Below are 20,871 nucleotides of genomic sequence, written 5' to 3' on the forward strand. Positions count from 1 at the left end.
TTGGAGAAGGAAATGGCAATCCACTCTAGTGTTCTTGTCTGGAGAATCCCAGAGATGGGGAGCCTGGTGGGCTGCTGTCTATGCGGTCGCACAGAGTCTGACATGACTGAAGCGACTTAGCAGCAGCAGCAGCAAGAAGCTAAAAATAGAGTTGCCATATGATCCAGAAATCCCACACCTGGGCATATATCTGGATAAAAGTAATTCAAAGAGGTCCATGCATCCCTATGTTCACAGCAGCACTATTTACAACAGCTAAAACCCAGAAAAAACCTAAATGTCCACTGACAGATGAATACATAAAGAAGATGTGCCATAGATCACACAATGGAATACTGCTAGGCCATAAAAGGAGTGAAATTATGCCATTCGCAGCAACATGGATGGACCTAGAGATTATCATACTAAATGAAGTCAGAAAGAGAAAGACAAATACTATACTGTATCACTTATACGTGTAATCTACAATATGGCACAAATAAACTTACGTACCAAACAGAAACAGATTTGTAGACAGTGGCTGCAGGGGAGGAGCAGGAGGAATGGATTGGGAATTTGGGATTAGCAGATGCAAACTATTACATATAGAATGGATAAACCAAAAGGCCTTACTGTATAACCTGCTAAGTCACTTCAGTCGTGTCTGACTCTGTGCGACCCCATAGACGGCAGTCTACCAGGCTCCCCCGTCCCTGGGATTCTCCAGGCAAGAACACTGGAGTGGGTTGCCATTTCCTTCTCCAATGCATGAAAGTGAAAAGTGAAAGTGAAGTCGCTCAGTATAACCTAGGGAGCTATATTCAGCAACCTGTAATAAACCATAATAGAAAAAATATGAAAAAGAATGTGTGTGTGTGTGTGTGTGTATAAAACTGAATCACTTTGCTGTGCACCAGAAATTAACACATTGTAAGTCAACTATACTTCAATAAAATAAAAACAATTAAATTACTTTACTAAAAAAGACAGACTTTAACCAAATTACTGTTTAATTGCTGACCAGAACTGTCTACCATGAGACCATACCAGAAGCTACGACCCTCATGCAGTTAGGAGTAACATTTGGAAGAACGTCTACACCAATGTAACCAAGGGCAGATAGAGGTAAGGAAGGTAATGCCACATAATTCTAAAACCAGTGACTTCCTCAGGTCTTGATTTATTTTCATGAAACTTATTCTATCTGAACTTTTAAACTTCATCAAGGTTTTGTTCAAATGATAAAAGCAGATTATGATGCCCATAGAGAAATAAAGGTAGAAATAATTATTTATATCGATCCAACCTGTACTAGCCAGAGCTTTTGCAGAAGACAGGTTTCCCTACATTTTGCTACTTATGCCTCATATCCTTTCATGCTACATTTCTGTGCAAGCTACCGTTCTGCGTCATATTTGTTTTCACACAGTGCTCAGAATCTTTCAATCTGATCTTTCCATGACCAGCAGAAGGAGACCAGGGAGACTAGGGCACTCCCAAACCTGAGTTTTGATGTCTAGAATTCTATTTCTAATTTTATAGAGCTGGTATTCATATATCAAGAAAAAGAAATTTAAAAATAAAATTATGCTTTGAATCCTTAGACAGGGTATAGTGAGGGAGATGGGTTAAATTCAGTCTAACTGTTCTGTGGAACACAGACTCCAAGAAAACAGGCTCTATCCAAGGTCAAGACTCAAGTTTGATGATATCAAATGTAGTACTCTTTTCATAAAAATATGCAATCTTGACATGATTGCCTCAGAGACATCTTATCTTTTTAGGTAAGGAGTGAGGATGTCCTGTAACAGCTGACTCCACCTCTGGAGTCTGCCATTCCAGTATGCAAAAGCCAGAACCTGGGCTCTATTTTAGTAAGTATGCGTTTAAATTTTAACATATAATAATCATAGAAAATTTAACAGAAGCAGCAGCAGGAGGAGGGGCAGGAGAGGTTGGAAGATGAATGAAGATGAAAAGGAAAGGAAAGAGAGAGAGGGAGGGAGAAGAGGAGGAAAAAAAGAAAAATCATCTACAACCTCAGTACCCTGAGGTAAGAAATGTAAGTACTTTAACATCCTGGGTGATTTGTAATGTTCTTCACACTCTTGTAACTTGCCTTTTTCTATTTAACATCTTTTTATGGGAGGCAGTGTAGGCAGTGACAGAAGTTGGCAGGAACTGCATAGGTAGTGGACAGGAGCATAAACTCCAGAATTAGACTGCCTGGTTCACATCATGGCCCACTTCTCATTAGCTGTGTGACCCTGAGCAGCCTACTTGACCTCTCTGTTACCCCAGTTTCCCATCCACAAAATGGAGATAATAATAGTAACTACTTCTTCATAGAGTCTATCATGAGGATTCAGTGGCTTAACATAGCTACTTACATCCACTTATAAAAGTGCCTGGCACAAAGTACACTCTATATCAAGGGGAAGTAAACTTTTTCAGCAAAGAACCAGATAGTAAAAACTTTAGGTTCTGCAAGATCGTATAGTTTCTATCACAACTCTTCAATATAGCCCAAAAGCAGTCATAAATTAATGAGCTGACTGGGATCCAATTAAACTTTATGAAGACTGTGCTTGAATTTCATATAATTTTCACATCATGAAATCTTCTTTTGATGATGTCAACCATTAAAAAACATAAAAACTATTTTAGATGGGTAGTTGGCTGGGTATCTGGGCCAAAGTTTACTGACCCCTGTTCTGTATAATTTGCAGATATTATTATGTCTCTAATATCTTTCTATGAATTATTTTTAATAGCTGCATAGAACAATTATAGGTAATTGTTTGGATGACCTAAAATTTACTTAGTCCCCTATGATTAGAATTTAGGTTATTTCCAGTGTTCATTACTATAAGCCATTCTCCAATGATTATCCATGCAAAAATTTTGTGTGCATTTACGATTAAACCTACATCTTAAACTGCATGTAGCAGTAGCTACCAAAATCGCTAGCAGAGTATCTAAAAAGAAGCAGACTCTGAAGAAGTAGCCCTGAAAAAAAATTTTGGATAGATACAGCAAATTTCAAACATATTAGACAAGGAGGTCTATAAGTAGAATATGTAGCCACACACATAGAACTTGCTCTGCACTACATACTAAGCCTTTTATGCATATTAAATCAGTTGGTCTTCCAAACAGTCCTGAGACAGGTGCAATCATCATCACCATCCCCAAGGTATAAAAGAGGAAACTGAGGCACAGAAAAGCTAAGTAACTTCCCCAAGGCCACACAGCTGGCTGGTGGTAGAGGCAGGATTCAAACCTGGTCTTTGCGGCACTCTGACCCATGTTCTTGAAGAAGATGGCGGCACTGCTTCTCCACTAGAGACAGCTGGCAAAGGTCCACTCCCAAGTACTCACTTTAAAATGTACCCATGGTCTTTGGAGCATGTTTGGCACACATGAAAGACCTCACACTTTAATAATCAGCACAAACTCTGTCAGTCAATGGAACACTTGAGGTGGAAACTGTGAATGCCCAGCTAATATTCCCCTTTTGTCCTCCAACTCCTCCCCTGTACCTATTTTTCATTAATTTGCCTAGCATTTCTTACCCCAAACAGTTGTCCTCTATAAACAGTAAAGACTGACTGGGGCATACTTTCATTACCTGGCTTTTCAAATTAGGGGTCCCGAATCTGCCAAATTCAGGTGGCAAATTCGGGTGGAGCTTCGCCTACAGTGGAGGCCTGGCGTTGCCACGGAAATGTAAATTTCAGATCAGTACCTTCTTTCGATGGAAACAAAACAGTGGGTGGTGTCGAAGTCTCCCGCGTGGCCCCCCAAGCAGCAGCAGGGCCGGCTCCCTCGAGGGGGCCATCCCGCGTCCGCGACGGTGGGGACCAAACCGCCAGCTCCGCCGCCAGGCTCAGACTCGAGTTGTGCGCTCTCCCGGTCCTTCCGCCTTGTGCTCAGATGCGAGCGACTATCCCAGAAAGGAGTTATGCGACTTTGTCGGGAAATGATTCTAGTTTTCATTTCTTCTGATTTTTCTCCCTCCTGGGACCCGACCGCTTCGAGTTATCCCCCTTGAGGATGAACAACCTACGCCGCTGGCCCCAAGATGTTGCCCGCCCCTCACTCGTGCCCAAACAAGGGCAGAACCCAGAAGGAGGGAGGAAACCAGAAAAGAAAAAGCGGGTGTTTCAAATGGACCACACTTGTGCCGACGCGGCAGCGGAGTTGCAAGAGCCGAGAAGGGAATCCTGGCCGAGGCCGGGGACTCCGCCCGCCGGGGGGCGCAGGGACGCTGGGCGCGTGCGCGGTGCGGCCCCAACCCCAGCCGCAGCTGCTGCGATGCCTATTTTAGTCAAAGCCGCTGCCGGCGCCTGAACCCGGCACCGGAGGAGCAGCATCTCAACCCGGGATCGGCTGAGGTTTTCGCGTCGCGCGCCCGTCGGGTGGCCAAGTCTGTGTCCCCCTCAGCCGCCGCTGCTGCCCCAAACTTTGGCCAGCGCCGGCCGGGCTCCGCGCCAGGGACGAGCCAGGTAAGGAGCGAGAGGAACAGCTGCCTCGGGCTCCCCCAAGGCACCCGGTTATTTGCAGGCTCGCGCTCTCTAGGCTAAATCGGGAAGTGAAAGTTAGATCCCTGCTCCGCTGGGAGCAACTTTGTCCTCACGGGCGGTGGCTGCGGGATCTCCGTGCCCCGGACCACTGGGAACCCCGCCCTCTCCTCTCTGGCCGCGCCCTCGTGGGGTACCCTGTCCTTGGAAGCCGCCCTTCACCCGGGGTCTGGACAGCACGGTCGCAAACCTACCACTCGAGTCTGGCAATGCCAGCGTCCTCGGGTGCCCTGGCCCCATCGCGTGCCCGTTCCCGCGGTCTGCTGCCCGTAAGCCCTGGGAGAGCGCAGCCTCTCTACTCCCCGCGACGCTCCCGGGGCTCCTCACCCGCGAACCCAGTACCGCTCCTCCTCACCCCCTGTAGGGCCTCCGGGTCCCACGCGTAGGCAGCGCGCAGCCGGGCGCACCGTGTAGCCCGCCCTGGACTGCCGCTGGAAATGCGAGGTGAGTCAGGGCGCTCACTGCACACCCCTTGGGCCCGAGAGCTTCGGACCAAGAAGAGATGATATGGCCTTTCCTCTTTGAGGAGCGAGGTGAGCCGGGCGCTTGGGGAGTGCAGATGGATAGGGGACCGGTGATCCACCCGCGCCCTCTCTCCCTCGTTTCGGAGGCTTTGGGAAACCGATTGTCGGCCAGACAAGTCCCAGAAACTGCTGGCTTTTGAAGCAGGAATAAGTGCGAAAGACTTAGTAACATAACGCCCTTTACCATTCCGAAAATAAACAAAGGTTCAGTTAGGATTATGGAATGAATTGAGCCAGTCTAGGAGCACAACTTTTGCTCATTGTTGTTACCTTTTACATTTCTGCAGTTTGGCAAAGGATTAAGCTTAGTTTCACCATCTAGCTACTGATTCCTGCACACACCTATTTGAAAACCAACAGATCAACAGAACTTTACTAGAAGAGGAAATTTAAGAAATTAGACTCCAAGGAAACTAATACAAGAAAGAAAATTTCTCTTGATTTAGTCAGAATTAATGTGAATGCATATCATTTTACCAGTTTAACCTCTCTCCGTTAGACCCGTGCATTCTCTGCTTAAGGATAATTCAGTGTAAGCCACGTGAATCCATTAGGTAGTAGTCAAAAGAAATTGAAACCGGCAAGATCCTATCAATATTTGCTGACAGTAGATCACTGGCATTTCAAAATAGACTTATAGATAAGTATACACAGGTAAATAGTAGACCTATAGATAAATAGTAGACATATAAATATACAAGTAAAATGAATCATATAATATGTTAATAACTATATAGTTATTAAGTTATTAACTATATATTTAATAAGGTGTGCTACATCAAAATATGTTATAGGATTAACTCACCTTTTAGAAATCCATGTAACTGTGTCCTTGATTCTTGGGTTAGTAGATCATAGTTTTCCTGTCATTTTTCTTGACCGTAAATTGATACTTTTAGTTCCACTTAGAGAACTTTTAAAAGCCTGAAATTGAATTACAGTGGATTAATCGACAATACAGGTATAATCATGTGGATGTGAGAGAGAATGTGTATTAATTAACTGACTGTGTAAATCTCTGTTAGAGCCACAGGCTATTAAAACTTGAAAAGGTTTCGATGACCATCTAGTCCAGTTGTCTCAATTCCCAGGAAGAAACCCACCCAAAGAGCAGAAGTGACTTTCTCTTACTTAGGCTGGCTTTCCTGGAGCTTCTAGTACAGAACCTGACTCAGCCTCGGGAAGGCTTGGCACTCTTCTGCCTTTACTACTAGGCTTGGGGAGACTGAAAGGTAATTTCTAAAAGTGTTTGTCATTTTGTGTACCTTATGTATGGCTTTCACCTCTGCCTCTGGCATTCTCTACAGAAACTAGGCTTGGATATACCTAGATGAATATGACATAGTCTGTCTTGTAGGGAACATAGGGTAATTTGAGGAACAAATGGGACAATGGAAATGAAAACACATTCTAAAATGCAGTAGAAATGGCAGTTAATTTTAGCTTATATGATACTAATGCATAGGCTGATGTTGACATCATGAGTGACAGAGGACGTTTAATATAATTCTCCCTCTTGAAAAAATTGTGAGATTAATTCTGATTTGGTTCTTGAAAACAAACTGTATAAATTGAGTTATTAAAATAGTGATTCCACCATCTTAATAAGCTTATATTTTTATTGATTCAAACATTTATTTTATTTTTTTAAATTTAAACTTATTTATTTTAATTGGAGGCTAATTACGTTACAATATTGTATTGGTTTTGCCATAGATCAACATGAATCTGGCACGGGTGTACACGTGTTCCCAATCCTGAACCCCCCTCCCGCCTCCCTCCCTGTACCATCCCTCTGGATCATCCCAGTGCACCAGCCCCAAGCATCCTGTATCCTGCATCGAACCTAGACTGGCGATTCGTTTCTTATATGATATTATACATGTTTCAGTGCCATTCTCCCAAATCATCCCTCCCTCTCCCTGGAAAGTAGAGGATTAAGAGGTACAAGCTATTGTATATAAAATAAGCTACAAGTATATGCTGTACAACAACACAGAACTATAGCCAGTATTTTATAACTATAAATGAAGACTAGCCTTTAAAAATTGTGAATCACTGTATCATACACTTGTAACATATAATATTGTACATCAAGTATATGTCAATTAAAAAGTAGTTGAATTTTTATGATTTCTTTCCTTTTTTCAGCAAATCAATATCTAAGTCAACTATTTCTTATATGTATGAACTGTTTTAGAACTATGAGATGAGATCTTTGACTTGTTTATTTACTGTTTGTAAATTTAGGCATGCATATTTTTCTATCGTCTTAAGAGATGTGGAGTTCTTTCACATTAATGTATTAATAACATCCTTGAAAAATGGCCAACCTGATACCAATTCATTCTGCCACCTGAAACCTGTACTTCAGTATGATGAAAAAGAAAGAAATGGAAACATATGGCTTATTGTGTGAACTTATTGGAAGGAAATTCATATTTTTAAATGAAATTTTTAACATATTTTGGGTCTCCATTTGGAATTCTTTCCCTGAAACATAACAATTCATTTATTCTGTAAATCTACATAGTTTTTGTCAGGGACCAATTTGTATAATTAATAATAGAATTTTTAAAGTACCAGAGAAGACTGAACGTAGTGCCATTCTGTGTTAAGGTTTATGTAAACATGTGTAAAGTGTATTTTCTTTGAAATGTATTTGCTGCTGATTCTAATATTAAATAGTCAAATGCATACTCATGACCCCTCCTACATATAAAAACCTGGAAGTTTATTACTTTTCAATTTGTGAGATCCTTCTAACCAGAATTTTTATGAGAAAGTAAATTTTTAAATTAGAAGGTTAAAGGAGTAAATGTTAACTCTCTCTGTATATATAAATGACTGTAGTAATATAGTTATTATGTGGGTATATGTTAATGTCTTCTTCATGGAGCACAGCCTTATCATGGTGAAAGTGCTTGTGTAACTCAATGAAGCTATTAGCCATGCTGTGCAGGGCCACTAAAGTTGACTGGTTCTATGAAGACCTACAACGCTTAGAACTAACAACAAAAAAAGATGTCCTTTTCCTCATAGGGGATTAGAATGCAAAAGTAGGAAGTCGAGATATCTGGAATAACAGGCAAGTTTGGCCTTGGAGTACAAAATGAAGCAGGGCAAAAGTTAACAGGGTTTTGTCAGGAGGACATGCTAGTCAGAGCAAACACCCTTTTCCAACAACCCAAGGGAGGACTCTACACATGGACATCACCAGATGGTCAATACCAAAATCAGACTGATTATGTTCTTTGCAGTCAAAGATGGAGATGCTGTATATATTCAGCAAAAACAAGACCTGGAGCTGACTGTGGCTCGGATCATGGGCTCCCTACTGCAAAATGCAGGCTTCAGTTGAAGAAAGTAGGCAAAACCACTAGGCCATTCAGATATGACCTAAATCAAATCCCTTGTGATTATACAGTGGAAGTGACAAATAGATTCAGGGGATTAGGTCTGGTAGAGAGAGTGCCTGAAGAGCTATGGATGGAGGTTCATAACACTGTACAGGAGGCAGGGACCAAAACCATCCTGAAGAAAGAGAAATACAAGATGGCAAAGTGGTATTCTGAGGAGGCTTTTCAAACAGCTGAGGAAAGAAGAGGAGCAAAAGGCAAAGGAGAAAGGGCAAGTTATACCCAACTGAATGCAGAGTTCCAGAGAATAGCAAAGCAAGATAAAAAAAAAAAAAGCCTTCTTAAATGAACAATGCAGAGAAATAGAGGAAAACAGAATAAGAAAGAGATCTAGAGATCTCTTCAAGAACATTGGAGATATTAAGGGAACATTTCATGCAAGTTCAGTTCAGTCACTCAGTCATGTCCAGCTCTTTGCAACCCCATGGACTGCAGCTCTCCAGGCTTCCCTGTCCATCACCAACTCCTGGAGCTTGCTCAAACTCATGTCCATCAAGTCAGTTATGCCATCCAACCATCTCATCATCTCTTGTCCCCTTCTCCTTCTGCCTTCAATTTTGCCCACCATTAGGGTCGTTTCCAGTGAGTCAGTTCTTTGCATCAGGTGGCCAAAGTATTGGAGCTTCAGCTTCTGTATCAGTCCTTCCAATAAATATTCAGGACATGCAACAACAGACTGGTTCCAAATAGGAAAAGGAGTATGTCAAGGCTCTATATTGTCACCCTGCTTATTTAACTTATATGCAGAGTACATCATGAGAAATGCTGGGCTGGAGGAAGCACAAGCTGGAATCAAGCTTGCCGGGAGAAATATCAGTAACCCTCAGATATGCAGATGACAGTACCCTTATGGCAGAAAGTGAAGAAGAACTAAAGAGCCTCTTGATGAAAGTGAAAGAGGAGAGTAAAAAAGTTGGCTTAAAGCTCAACATTCAGAAAATGAAGATTATGGCATCCAGTCCCATCACTTCATGGGAAATAGATTGGGAAACAGTGGAAACAGTGTCAGACTTTATTTTTGGGGTTTCCAAAATCACTGCAAATGGTGATTGCAACCATGAAATTAAAAGACACTTACTCCTTGGAAGGAAAGTTATGACCAACCTAGACAGCATATTGAAAAGCAGAAACATTATTTTGTCAGCAAAGGTCCATCTAGTCAAGGCTATGGTTTTTCCAGTGGTCATGTATGGATGTGAGAGTTGGACTGTAAAGAAAGCTGCGTCCCGAAGAATTGATGCTTTTGAACTGTGGTGTTGGAGAGGACTCTTGAGAGTCCCTTGGACTGCAAGGAAATCCAACCAGTCCATCCTAAAGGAGATCATTCCTGAGTGTTCATTCGAAGGACTGATGCTGAAGCTGAAACTTAATACTTTGGCCAGCTCATGAGAAGAGTTGATTCATTTGAAAAGACCCTGATGCTGGGAAAGATTGAGGGCAGGAGAAGAAGGGGATGACAGAGGATAAGATTGTTAGATGGCATCACCGACACAATGGACATGGGTTTGGGTGGTCTCTGGGAGTTGGTGATGCACAGGGAGGCCTGGTGTGCTGTGGTTCATGGGGTCGCAAAAACAGGCACTGAAATGAATTTCCTTTAGGACCAAGTGGGGACTCTCAAGAGTCTCCTCCAACACCACAGTTCAAAAGCATCAATTCCTCAGTGCTCAGTTTTCTTTATGGTTCAACTCTCACATCCATACATGACTACTGGAAAAACCATAGCTTTGACTAGATGGATCTTTGTTGTCAAAGTAATAACTCTGTTTTTTAATATACTGTCTAGGTTGGTCATAGCTTTTCTTTCAAGGAGCAAGAGTTTTTTGATATCATGGCTGCAGTCCCATCTGCAATGATTTGGGAACCTAAGAAAATGAAGTCTATCACTGTTTCCATTGTTTCTCCATCTATTTGCCATGGAGTGATGGAACCGGATGCCATGATCTTAGTTTTCTGAATGTTGAGTTTTAAGCCAGCTTTTTCACTCTCTCTTTACTTTCATCAAGAGGCTCTTTAGTGCCTTTCACTTTCTGCCATAAGGGTGGTATCATTTGCATATCTGAGTTTATTGATATTTCTCCCGGCAATCTTGATTCCAGGTTTCATGCAATGGTAGGCACAATAAAGGACTGAAATGGTAAGGACCTAACAGAAGCAGAAGAGATTAAAAAGAGGTAGCAAGAATACACAGAAGAACATTACAGAAAAGGTCTTAATAACCTGGATAACTACAATGGTGTGGTCACTTGCCTAAAGCCAGACATCCTAGAATGTGATGTCAACTCTATACAAAGCATTACTATAACAAAGCTAGTAGAGGTGACAGGTTTTCAGCTGAATTATTTAAGATCCTAAAAGATAGTGCTGTTAAAGTGCTCTACTCAATATTTCATCAATTTTTGAAAACTCAGCAGTGGTCACAGGACAGGTAAAGGTCAGTTTTCATTCCAAACCCAAAGAAGGGCAATGCCAAAGAATGTTTGGGCTTCCCTTGTGGCTCAGACAGTAAAGAATCCACCTGCAGTGCGGGAAACCTGGGTTCAATCCCTGGGTTGGGAATATCCCCTGGAGGAGGGCATGGTAACCTATTTCAGTATTCTTGCCTGGAGAATCCCCATGCACAGAGGAGCCTGGTGGGCTACAGTCCATGGGATTGCAAAGAGTTGGACACGGCTGAGTGACTAAGCACAGCACAGCAAAGAATATTCAAACTATTGTACAGTTGCATTCATTTCACATGTTCACAAGGCTATACTCAAAATTCTTCAAGCTAGGCCTCAGCAGTATGTGAACCAAGAACTTCTAGATATACAAGCTGGGTTTCAAAGAGGCAGAGGAACCAGAGATCAAATTGCCAACATTCACTGGAATCATGGAGAAAGCAAGGGCGTTCCAGAAAAACATCTACTTTTGTTTCATTGACTATGCTAAAGCCTTTGACTGTATGGATGACAACAAACTGTGGAAAATTCTTCAAAAGATAGGAATGCTAGACCACCTGCCCTGTCTCCTGAGAAACCTGTATGCAGCTGAAGAAGCAACAGTTAGAACGAGACATGGTTCAAATTTGGGGAAGGAGTACATCAAGGCTATATATTGTCACCCTGCTTATTTAACTTATATGCAAAGTACATCATATGAAACACCAGGCTGGATGAATCACAGGCTGGAATTAAGATTGCCAGGAGAAATATCAACAACCTCAGAAATATCAGCAATCTGCAGATGGTATGACTCTAATGGCAGAAAATATGGAGGAACTAAAGAGCCTCATGATGAGGGTGAAAGAGAAGAGTGAAAAAGCAGGCTTAAAATTCAACATTCAAAAAACAAACATCATGGCATCTGGTTCCATAACTTCGTGGCAAATAGAGGGGGAAAAGTGGAAGCAGTGACAGGTCTTATTTTCTTGGGCTCCAAAATCACTGCAGATGGTGACTGCAGCCATGAAATTAAAAGATGCTTGCTCCTTGGAAGGAAAGCTATGACAAACCTAGACAGTGTATTAAAAAACAGAGATATCACATTGCGGACAAAGGTCCACCTAGTCAAAGCTATGGTTTTTCCAGTAGTCATGTATGGATGTGAGAGTTGGTCCATGAAGAAGGCTGAGCACCAAAGAATTGATGATATTGAATTGTGGTGCTGGAGAAGACTCTTGAGAGTCTCTTGGTCTGCGAGGAGATCAAAGCGGTCAATCTTAAAGGAAATCAACCCTGAATATTCATTGGAAGGACTGATACTGAAGCTGAAGCTCCAATACTTTGGCCACCTGATGGGAAGCACTGACTCACTGGAAAAGACCCTGAGGCTGGGAAAGACTGAAGGCAAAAGGAGAAGGGGGCAGTAGAGGATGAGCTGGTTAGACAGCATTACCAACTCAATGGACGTGAATTTAAGCAAACCCAGAAGTGACTTAGCAGCAGCAGCAGCAGGAGATAGTGGAGGACAGAGGAGACTGGAGTGCCACAGTGCAAGGGGTCACAAACAGTTAGACATGACTTAGTGACTGAACAACAATATGACAATGCAGTATATACGTATATATGGTATAGTGATTAACAACGGCATTAGTGGTGAAGAATCCACCTGCCAATGCAGGAGATGCAAAAAATGCAGGTTTGATCCCTAGGTCGGGAACATCCCCTGGAGTAGGAAATGTCATGCTACTCCCATTTTCTTGCCTGGAAAACACCTGGGCATAGGAGCCTGACAGGCTGCAGTCCATGGGGTTACAAAGAGTCAGACATGACTTAGCGACTAATCAACAACAAAACATCCTAAGCCTTCAAATAGTAAATAACAAGGTGTTAATTTTTCAAAGTATTCAGAAAACCCATTTTCTAGTCATTTTTCCTGTGTTTGGATTCAGTGTCTCTAATGGCAGCATAATAGAAAACTATATTAAATAACTTTTAAATTGTGGTTTATGAATATTGGTGATTGTTTATAGGCTAGTTAAATCCCTCCTTCCTCTCTATCTCACCAAGTATGTTTAGATACACATATTAATAGATAAATGTTTCGATATGTATAGGTATATACATCAAGGAATAGTTAGGCACTAGCCTAAGTATTTTATATATTTCATCATAAAGTCAGTGAAGTATTATCATCATTAACAGATAAGAAAATGGATACATTTAATATGTGACAGAGTGGGAATTTGAACCTAGGTCTGTCTAATTCATAAGCACCAGACAAGTCTATTTACCAACATCTAGTTCACAGAAATAATTTTGGTATAATATAATACCCATAGGGGTGGGTGATAAGATACAGCTGTCATTTTTTGACTGTCCTTTCATTTTTTCATTTTTACAGGAATTTTCAAGATGAATTATACCATGTCTAGCCCACTGGCAGAAGCAACTGCAGTAGGTTTTACGCCTGAGTTAGAAAGAATCCTACCTGTGCCTTCCAATGAGACCACTTGTGAAAACTGGAGAGAGATACATCATCTAGTTTTTCATATAGCAAATATTTTTTTCGCAATTGGATTGGTTATTCCAACTACACTTCACCTTCATATGATACTTCTTAGGGGGCTGTTAGCTGTAGGTAAGATACTTAACTGATGTTATATAAAATTTTTTTATAACTTGCATCTGATGGGCTTATGTATTGGGGAGGGTCTATAGCATACCAAAACTGTGAGCCTTCATTAGCAAATTAGCAGTATATCAAGTAAGTTAGAACATAGGCCTTCACCCTTTTGTACTTCAGATAAAGCTAACAACATGTTCATACATTGTTTAGATTTTCCAGACATCAGAAATCCGTTTGTGAGTAAGAGTGCAAACTTTGGAGCCAGACTGTGTTTTTACAATCCTGGTTTCAGCACTTGCCAACTGTTATTAACTGGGGTAATAACCTTTCTATAGCTCAGTTTCCCCAGGTGTCAAATAAGGGTAAAAATAATACCACCTCCTGGGGTTTGAGAATTAGGTGAGTGTTTATGAGTGTGTGTGTGTATGTGATATTTGACTTACAGTAGTGCCTGGCATCGGAGAAGGCGATGGCACCCCACTCCAGTACTCTTGCCTGGAAAAATCCCATGGACGGGGAAGCCTGGTGGGCTGCCGTCTATGGGGTCACACAGAGTCGGACACGACTGAAGTGACTTAGCAGCAGCAGCAGTGCCTGGCATATAGTAAATACTCTATAGTTTTAACTATCATTATTTGAATAGTCGTTTACTTGCTGGGAGCAGTAAAGCAACACTGGGAACAAAAATAGTTGCCCAGACACAATAGTTCAAATAAAATTTTAGGGAGATACTCTGTTAACCCTGATGAAGCAAGTTAAATTAATCCATATCAAAATACTAAAACAGATGAATTTACCTTTTTAGCTAGTGATTCTGGACAAGTTACTCTCTATATGATTATGTCCCTGGTGATTCATTTATTCAGATGCATTTTTGAGCATCTGTAAAATGTCAGACAGAAAGTGAACAATGAAGTCTGCATCCTTGAGAAAGACACTCTTTTGGAGGCCAGAGAGAAACAGGTGGGCAGTCACATAGGACACATCAGATGCTGTGATGCAGGTGGGCATTCCAGTGCCAGGGAGAAATGGACAGGGTGATGGGCTCAGCGGGGAAGCAGACCAGGGTGCGCTGCAGAGACGGCAGTGGAGCTGGCTTTGGGAAGATGAACAGGATTCCTCTGAGTGTGAGTGTGTGTGGTATCCAGGTCAAAGGAGAGGAGGGGGAGATCCAGCACATTGAGGGAGGATGAAAAGTAGCTCACTGTGCCTGAAATACATGATAACGACAAGGAAGGGTCAAAGAAAGTGCTGGAAGGGTGGCTGGAAGGTAGGGTTCTGTGGCTGTTACCTCTGGGTCAGGTAGGGATTATAGCAGGAGGAACAGAGCATCGAGGGAAGAAATAAAACCACACCCGATAAAAAAGCAAAATAATTATGCCTTTTAAGACAGAACTTTGGAGGTGGAACAGACCAAGGGAGATCACCTAGTCCAACACTGTAGAAACAAAGCAACTGAGGCCTTGGAGAAATCAAATGAATCATCCAGGGTTAAGACCAGAGAAAACTAGCCAAACCAGGACTATAATTGGGGTCCTCCAGCTTCCCAGTCAGTCCTTCCATCATGTTACCCTGTCTCCTTTAAGTAATAAGATTTTACATGTCTTCAGTATTTGCTATGGCAACCCACTCCAGTATTCTTGCCTGGAGAATCCAATGAACAGAGGAGCCTGGTGGGCTACAGTCCACAGGATCGCAAAGAGTCAGACATGACTGAGCGACTTCACTCACTCACTCATTAGCTAAAGAACATTAAAATTTTTACACTTTGGGTTATTATTCAGGTGCCCCACATCATTTTAATGAAATTTTAAAATTGTAAGTGAATAACCTTTTAAAAATGGAAGACTTAGTTTTTCTGTGTGTATGTGCTGTTGATATATTTGTATTGATAACTGATATGGGTAATTTTAAATTTAAAATATATACTGATTCTCCCATCATAAAGCCAATCAAATTTGTGCAGATTTGAAACGAACCAACCAACTGATTTGTGCAAATTTGCACAAATCTTTTGGAAAACAGTCCTTTAATGTCATCAGAGTCTATAAAGCTTATTCTCTTAGCTCACTGTTGGGTCATCCACCCTAAGCAAGTAGTCACAAGAACAGATACATTTTTATATATAAAGCTGCTTTTATAAAAAATTACAGGGACTTCCCTGGTGGTGCAGAAACTAAGACTCTGTGCTTCCAATGCAAGGGGCTCGGGTTCGATCCCTGGTCAAGGAAATAGATCCTGTATGCCACAACTAAGACCTGATGGAGCCAAAATAAATAATTTTTTTTAAATTACAGCCAAAGTATTTCACCTGTCCGCCAGCAGGGAGATAGTTAAATTATGGTTTATCGGTTACAATCAATTAAAACTATGTATTCAGTTCAGTCACTCAATTGTGTCTGATTCTTTACGACCCCATGGACTGCAGCACGCTAGGCCTCCTTGTCCATCACCAACTCCCGGAGTTTACCCAAACTCATGTCCATCGAGTCAGTGATGCCATCCAGCCATCTCATCCTCTGTCGTCCCCTTTTCCTCCTGCCCTCAATCCCTCCCAGCATCAGGGTCTTTTCCAGTGAGTCAACTCTTCGCATGAGGTGGCCAAAGTATTGGAGTTTCAGCTTCAGCATCAGTCCTTCCAATGAACACCCGGGACTGATCTCCTTTAGAATGGACTGGTTGGATCTCCTTGCACTCCAAGAGACTTCCAAGAGTCTTCTCCAACACCACAGTACAAAAGCATCAATTCTTTGGTGTTCAGCTTTGTTCACAGTCCAACTCTCACATCCATACATGACCACTGGAAAAATCATAGCCTTGACTAGACAGACCTTTGTTGGCAAAGTAATGTCTCTGCTTTTTAATATGCTATCTAGGTTGGTCATAACTTTTCTTTCAAGGACCAAGCGTCTTTTAATTTCATGGCTGCAATCACTATCTGCAGTGATTTTGGAGCCCCCCAAAATAAAGTGTGACATAGTTTCCACTGTTTCCCCATCTATTTCCCATGAAGCGATATGAAGTGCTTTAATGAAATGAGAAAATCACTGCAATAAGTAAAAAAGTAAGTTTTAAATTGCAGATTCATTAGGTTTGCCATCAGTTAAAAATACAGAAAAACTGAGTCAGTATTAACTATCAACAATGGCTATCTTTTAAGTAGTAGAATTATGAGGTTCTGTTCTCCTTTTAAAAATGACTTTTATGCTTTACAAGTTTTCTGCAACAACATGTGGTTTGGTTTGGTAATCAAACAAAAACCAAAATGTAACAAAGTGATATTTGACATGTATTTCCAAGATGTGTTTGGAAATATTTTATATACAGAGGATGACAAATGTATTAAGCTACATACTGAAGCTATAAGACAAGCTTATTATGCTACAAGACATCTGACATGCCCACCTCGTTGTTCACAGGATGTGCCCTTTATGTCGTCTGGGCCACTCTCTACCGATGTGCCTTGGATATCATGATCTGGAACTCGGTGTTCCTGGGGATCAACATTCTGCATCTTTCATATCTTTTGTACAAGAAAAGACCGGTAATTACTAACAATTAATTAATAAGTAAGAGATTTTAAAGCTAATCAAGTACTTTGTTCATATTTGAGAATGAGCATCTAATATCTTTAGGCCCTTTAATATCATTTTTCTGAAGATGAGACTTTTTGTGTATATATGCCTGGAAATGAAATATTTGAACATCATGAAATTTGTTCCACAAACGAGTTTTTAAAACATTTTTAATCATTAGGGCAATTTAGACATGAAAGAACATGACAGTATTCTCTCTTTTTAGTCATCTAAGCTCATTATTTCTTCTTCCTATTGATGTTCAAATGTCATTTGGTAATATCTTTGCCTAGTTATAAAATTAAGTGCTCATAGACAACTTTCAGAACACACTAATGATTTACAAGTAGCTCATGTTATGTTTTATGCTAGTTTTTAAATGTAATAGCTTTTTTTTTTCCTATGTCCAAAATACTCATTTAAGGAAATCACCATTTTCAGTGAATTGTAATGAAGACAGTAATATTTAACTTTTTCTTTTCCACTCCAACTTATCTGTGTTTCCTTGGTCATACCAAGAACGATTGGTGCTAACAGAAAAGGAAAGTAGCATGGCCTCTAGCAATCACTGCATAGCTGTTTGTTGACTGTTGACTGTCAAAGCACATGCAAATATTCAGTAGAGCAAAAGACAACATGCTTGCTCTAATCTTATGTTCAAGGCCAGACATGCACATAGAAAAGTGTTAGAAACGGTAATTCTTAGGAAATGACAGTTTCCCGGATACAGTTTGGTATGTATCACAGACATTCCACTAGATTGTGACCTCCTCAAACCTTGCAACCCACTCTGTTTTGCTTACTGTATTAGTCAGTTTTCACTACGTTATGCTGTGTAACAGTCTGAAAGTCTCAGTGCCATATAACAGCAACGCATTTTTTCTTCATCACCTAATATATGGACTGTGGCAGCTGTGTACAGCTGTAATTCTATTCCACGTGTCTTCTCCATTTCAGGGTCTCTGCTGAAGCAGCAGGTTCTATTTGGACATGCATTGTCACAGCAGAGAGAGAAATAGAACAAAAGAAACACTTACTGTTTCTTAAAACTTCTGCTCAGAAGGAGCATATATCAATTCTGCTTGCCAGAGCAACTGACATGACCAAGCCTGATGATGTGGGAGTAGGATGGGGTAAGAGGATATACGATCCTCTTTCAGGGGTGGAAGCAGCCAGGAGCTGCAAACAATAGGATCGTCTACCACGCTTATTGTTGTGTTCTCTGTTCTGGCCAAGCATGGCTGGCATGTAACTGGTGCTCAAAAAACCTTTGATAAGTGAATGCTTTCAAAGAGAGGAATTTAGAGGGCTTCATGGAAGAACTGGGACTGGAGCTAAGGCTGGCAGGATGAGCAGATTATGAATTTAAGTCAGTTTTTCAGTTCATATATTCATCGTGCCACACTGGCTAGTGTGCACGCTGAAAGCGAGACAGATCTGTGATTTAATTAAACACTCATTACGAAAGCTCTAGAGTGGAGAAGGTAGATGATAGCAATAATAAGGATTTCAGCTTCTCAATATCAGAACTTCCTAGAATCCCACATTCTGAACATAAGATTCAGTAGTTGTTGATGTGATAGTGCCACCACGGAAGTAAATCACTCAGTATCTGTGCTTTTGTTTCTTCTCAGGCTATAAGCCTATCTCTTTGAAAAATGTAAATGCTAATTCTTCATTAAAATGAAACAGCAGGAAAGTGAGAGTGTCAGAAAGGCTGCAAGTGACATCTGAGCAGCCCTGATCTCCTGGTCTGTAGCTTCATGGCATAGCTGCCACAGATTTCATGGAGATGGAAGACCACTTGAACATCAAAGTTCATTTGCATGCAGTACAGATTTCCCAGACTAACGCTGAGCACACAGATAGGCTTGACTTGGGCCTTACATAGTCTGACAACAGAGGCGACTGAGCCATTTGAATTTTACATTCTTCACTTTGCTTTGGAATAAATACATGAGAAGTAGTAATTACAGCTAAGGATATTTGATTTCCTGTATTAACTCACTAGATAATAATTGCACATAAGTAAAACATTTAATGCATCAATCTTTATAAATTTATTTCCAAGTTGATTCCTAATTTATATACTAATTTCCTTGCTGTAATATTTCAGAGTTATTGTAACTTCCTTCTGTGAAACAGAAATGTTCTAAAATGAAAAGCATTTATTAATATGTTATTTATAGAAAATGCTAAGATGGGCAAGGTGAATACTGTGACAACAATCAGAACCTCCACGGTTGCTTGACAGTGCATAGAAAGAGATGTAATCAACAGTGCAGATCTTCACCATATGTTGTCAGAGTTCAGCTTAATTGCAAAAGTGCCCTTTTAGCATCGAAACTTACATCACCACTTACTCTTGGTGTCAGATTCCACTGACCAAAATATAGAAGGGTGAAGGCATGAATTGCAGATCCGTTTATTCTGAAAACTCTATTAAGACCACAGCAGCTGATGTTTCAGGGTTGCTGCATTAGGTGTGGCATTCGGTTACTGCTTGCTTTCAGGTAAAGATCGAAAAGGAACTCAAAAGCATCTACCGGCGATTGTTTGAACCCCTCCGTGTGTCTCCAGATTTGTTCAGAAGATTAACTGGACAGTTTTGCATGATCCAAACGTTGAAAAAGGGTGAAAGCTATGCTGTAGAGGAGCTAACCTCAGTTGACGACCGTCTGAGTATTCTCCTGAAAGGAAAGTAAGTGCTCTATGAAAATCAAAATGCCTTGTTTGCCTGGAATCTTCTGGCCTCTGGGTAGGAAATGAATGGAAGGGAATGTTGCAACTAATGGAGTAAGTGGTCATGGAGGTAAATTCTCATCTGGACAACTGCATTATAGAACGTTACAGAGTAATGTGGTAACGTTATGTAGGATTTCTCTCAGTGAATCATGTTGCTAATCAGGATTTTTACTTGTGAACAGTTTTCACCTTTTTAGTAATTTAATGAGGTAAAACTGGAATAGGTTTAAATTGAGTATTAAAATTTAAGAAGCTTATGCATGAGTCTGAGTGAACTCCAGGAGTTGGTGATGGATGGGGAGGCCTGGTGTGCTGCTATTCATGGGGTCACAAAGAGTCAGACACGACTGAGTGACTGAACTGAACTGAACTGATGCATGTTTTAGAGGTGACTTGCTTATTTTTTTGAATATCACAAAAATGCAACTTCTAGGAATATCAGTCTCCTGGGGAGACAGCAGTGTCTATTTCCTCTCAGAAGTGTACCAGTTTGAATAATGAATTATATGGTCATTCCAGCTAGACACTCAGAGAAGGCAATGGCACCCCACTCCAGCACTCTTGCTTGGAAAATCCCATGGATGCAGGAGCCTGGTAGGCTGCAGTCTATGGGGTCACTAAGAGTCGGACACAACTGAGCGACTTCACTTTCACTGTTCACTTTCATGCATTGGAGAAGGCAACGACAACCCACTCCAGTGTTCTTGCTTGGAGAATCCCAGGGATGGGGGAGCCTGGGGGGCTGCCGTCTGTGGGGTTGTAGAGTTGGACATGACTGAAGTGACTTAGCAGCAGCAGCAGCAGCTAGACACTGATGAAATTAAACATGTCTGCTTCAATATGGACACTTTTTTCCCCTTGTTGTTAGTGAAACTTATTTTGAAACTAATACGTGTGCCCTGGGAAGTGCTTTTTAATTATGTCAGTCTCCTGTGGGGTCTTTAAGATTTTACAAAATAAAAAAACCATAAGATTAGGGAGATTTTAAGGCTTGTGA

At 41.1% G+C, this 20,871-nt stretch overlaps 1 protein-coding gene across 1 annotated transcript in view; it reads left to right on the plus strand.

Annotated features, from left to right (window-relative positions):
• The first annotated feature begins 4,337 nt into the window (after positions 1 to 4,337).
• Positions 4,338 to 20,871, plus strand: part of BVES (blood vessel epicardial substance) — a 53,633-nt gene continuing 37,099 nt past the window's right edge. Inside the window, exons 1-4 of the mRNA XM_052646084.1 lie at positions 4,338 to 4,487; positions 13,330 to 13,566; positions 16,974 to 17,098; positions 19,643 to 19,830. Coding sequence (XP_052502044.1) covers positions 13,341 to 13,566; positions 16,974 to 17,098; positions 19,643 to 19,830 — 539 coding nt within the window. The 5' untranslated portion in view covers positions 4,338 to 4,487; positions 13,330 to 13,340. The remainder of the gene's footprint in view (positions 4,488 to 13,329; positions 13,567 to 16,973; positions 17,099 to 19,642; positions 19,831 to 20,871) is intronic.

Source organism: Budorcas taxicolor, chromosome 9 (genome assembly GCF_023091745.1).
Source record: "Budorcas taxicolor isolate Tak-1 chromosome 9, Takin1.1, whole genome shotgun sequence".
Classification (NCBI taxonomy): Eukaryota; Metazoa; Chordata; class Mammalia; order Artiodactyla; family Bovidae; genus Budorcas; species Budorcas taxicolor.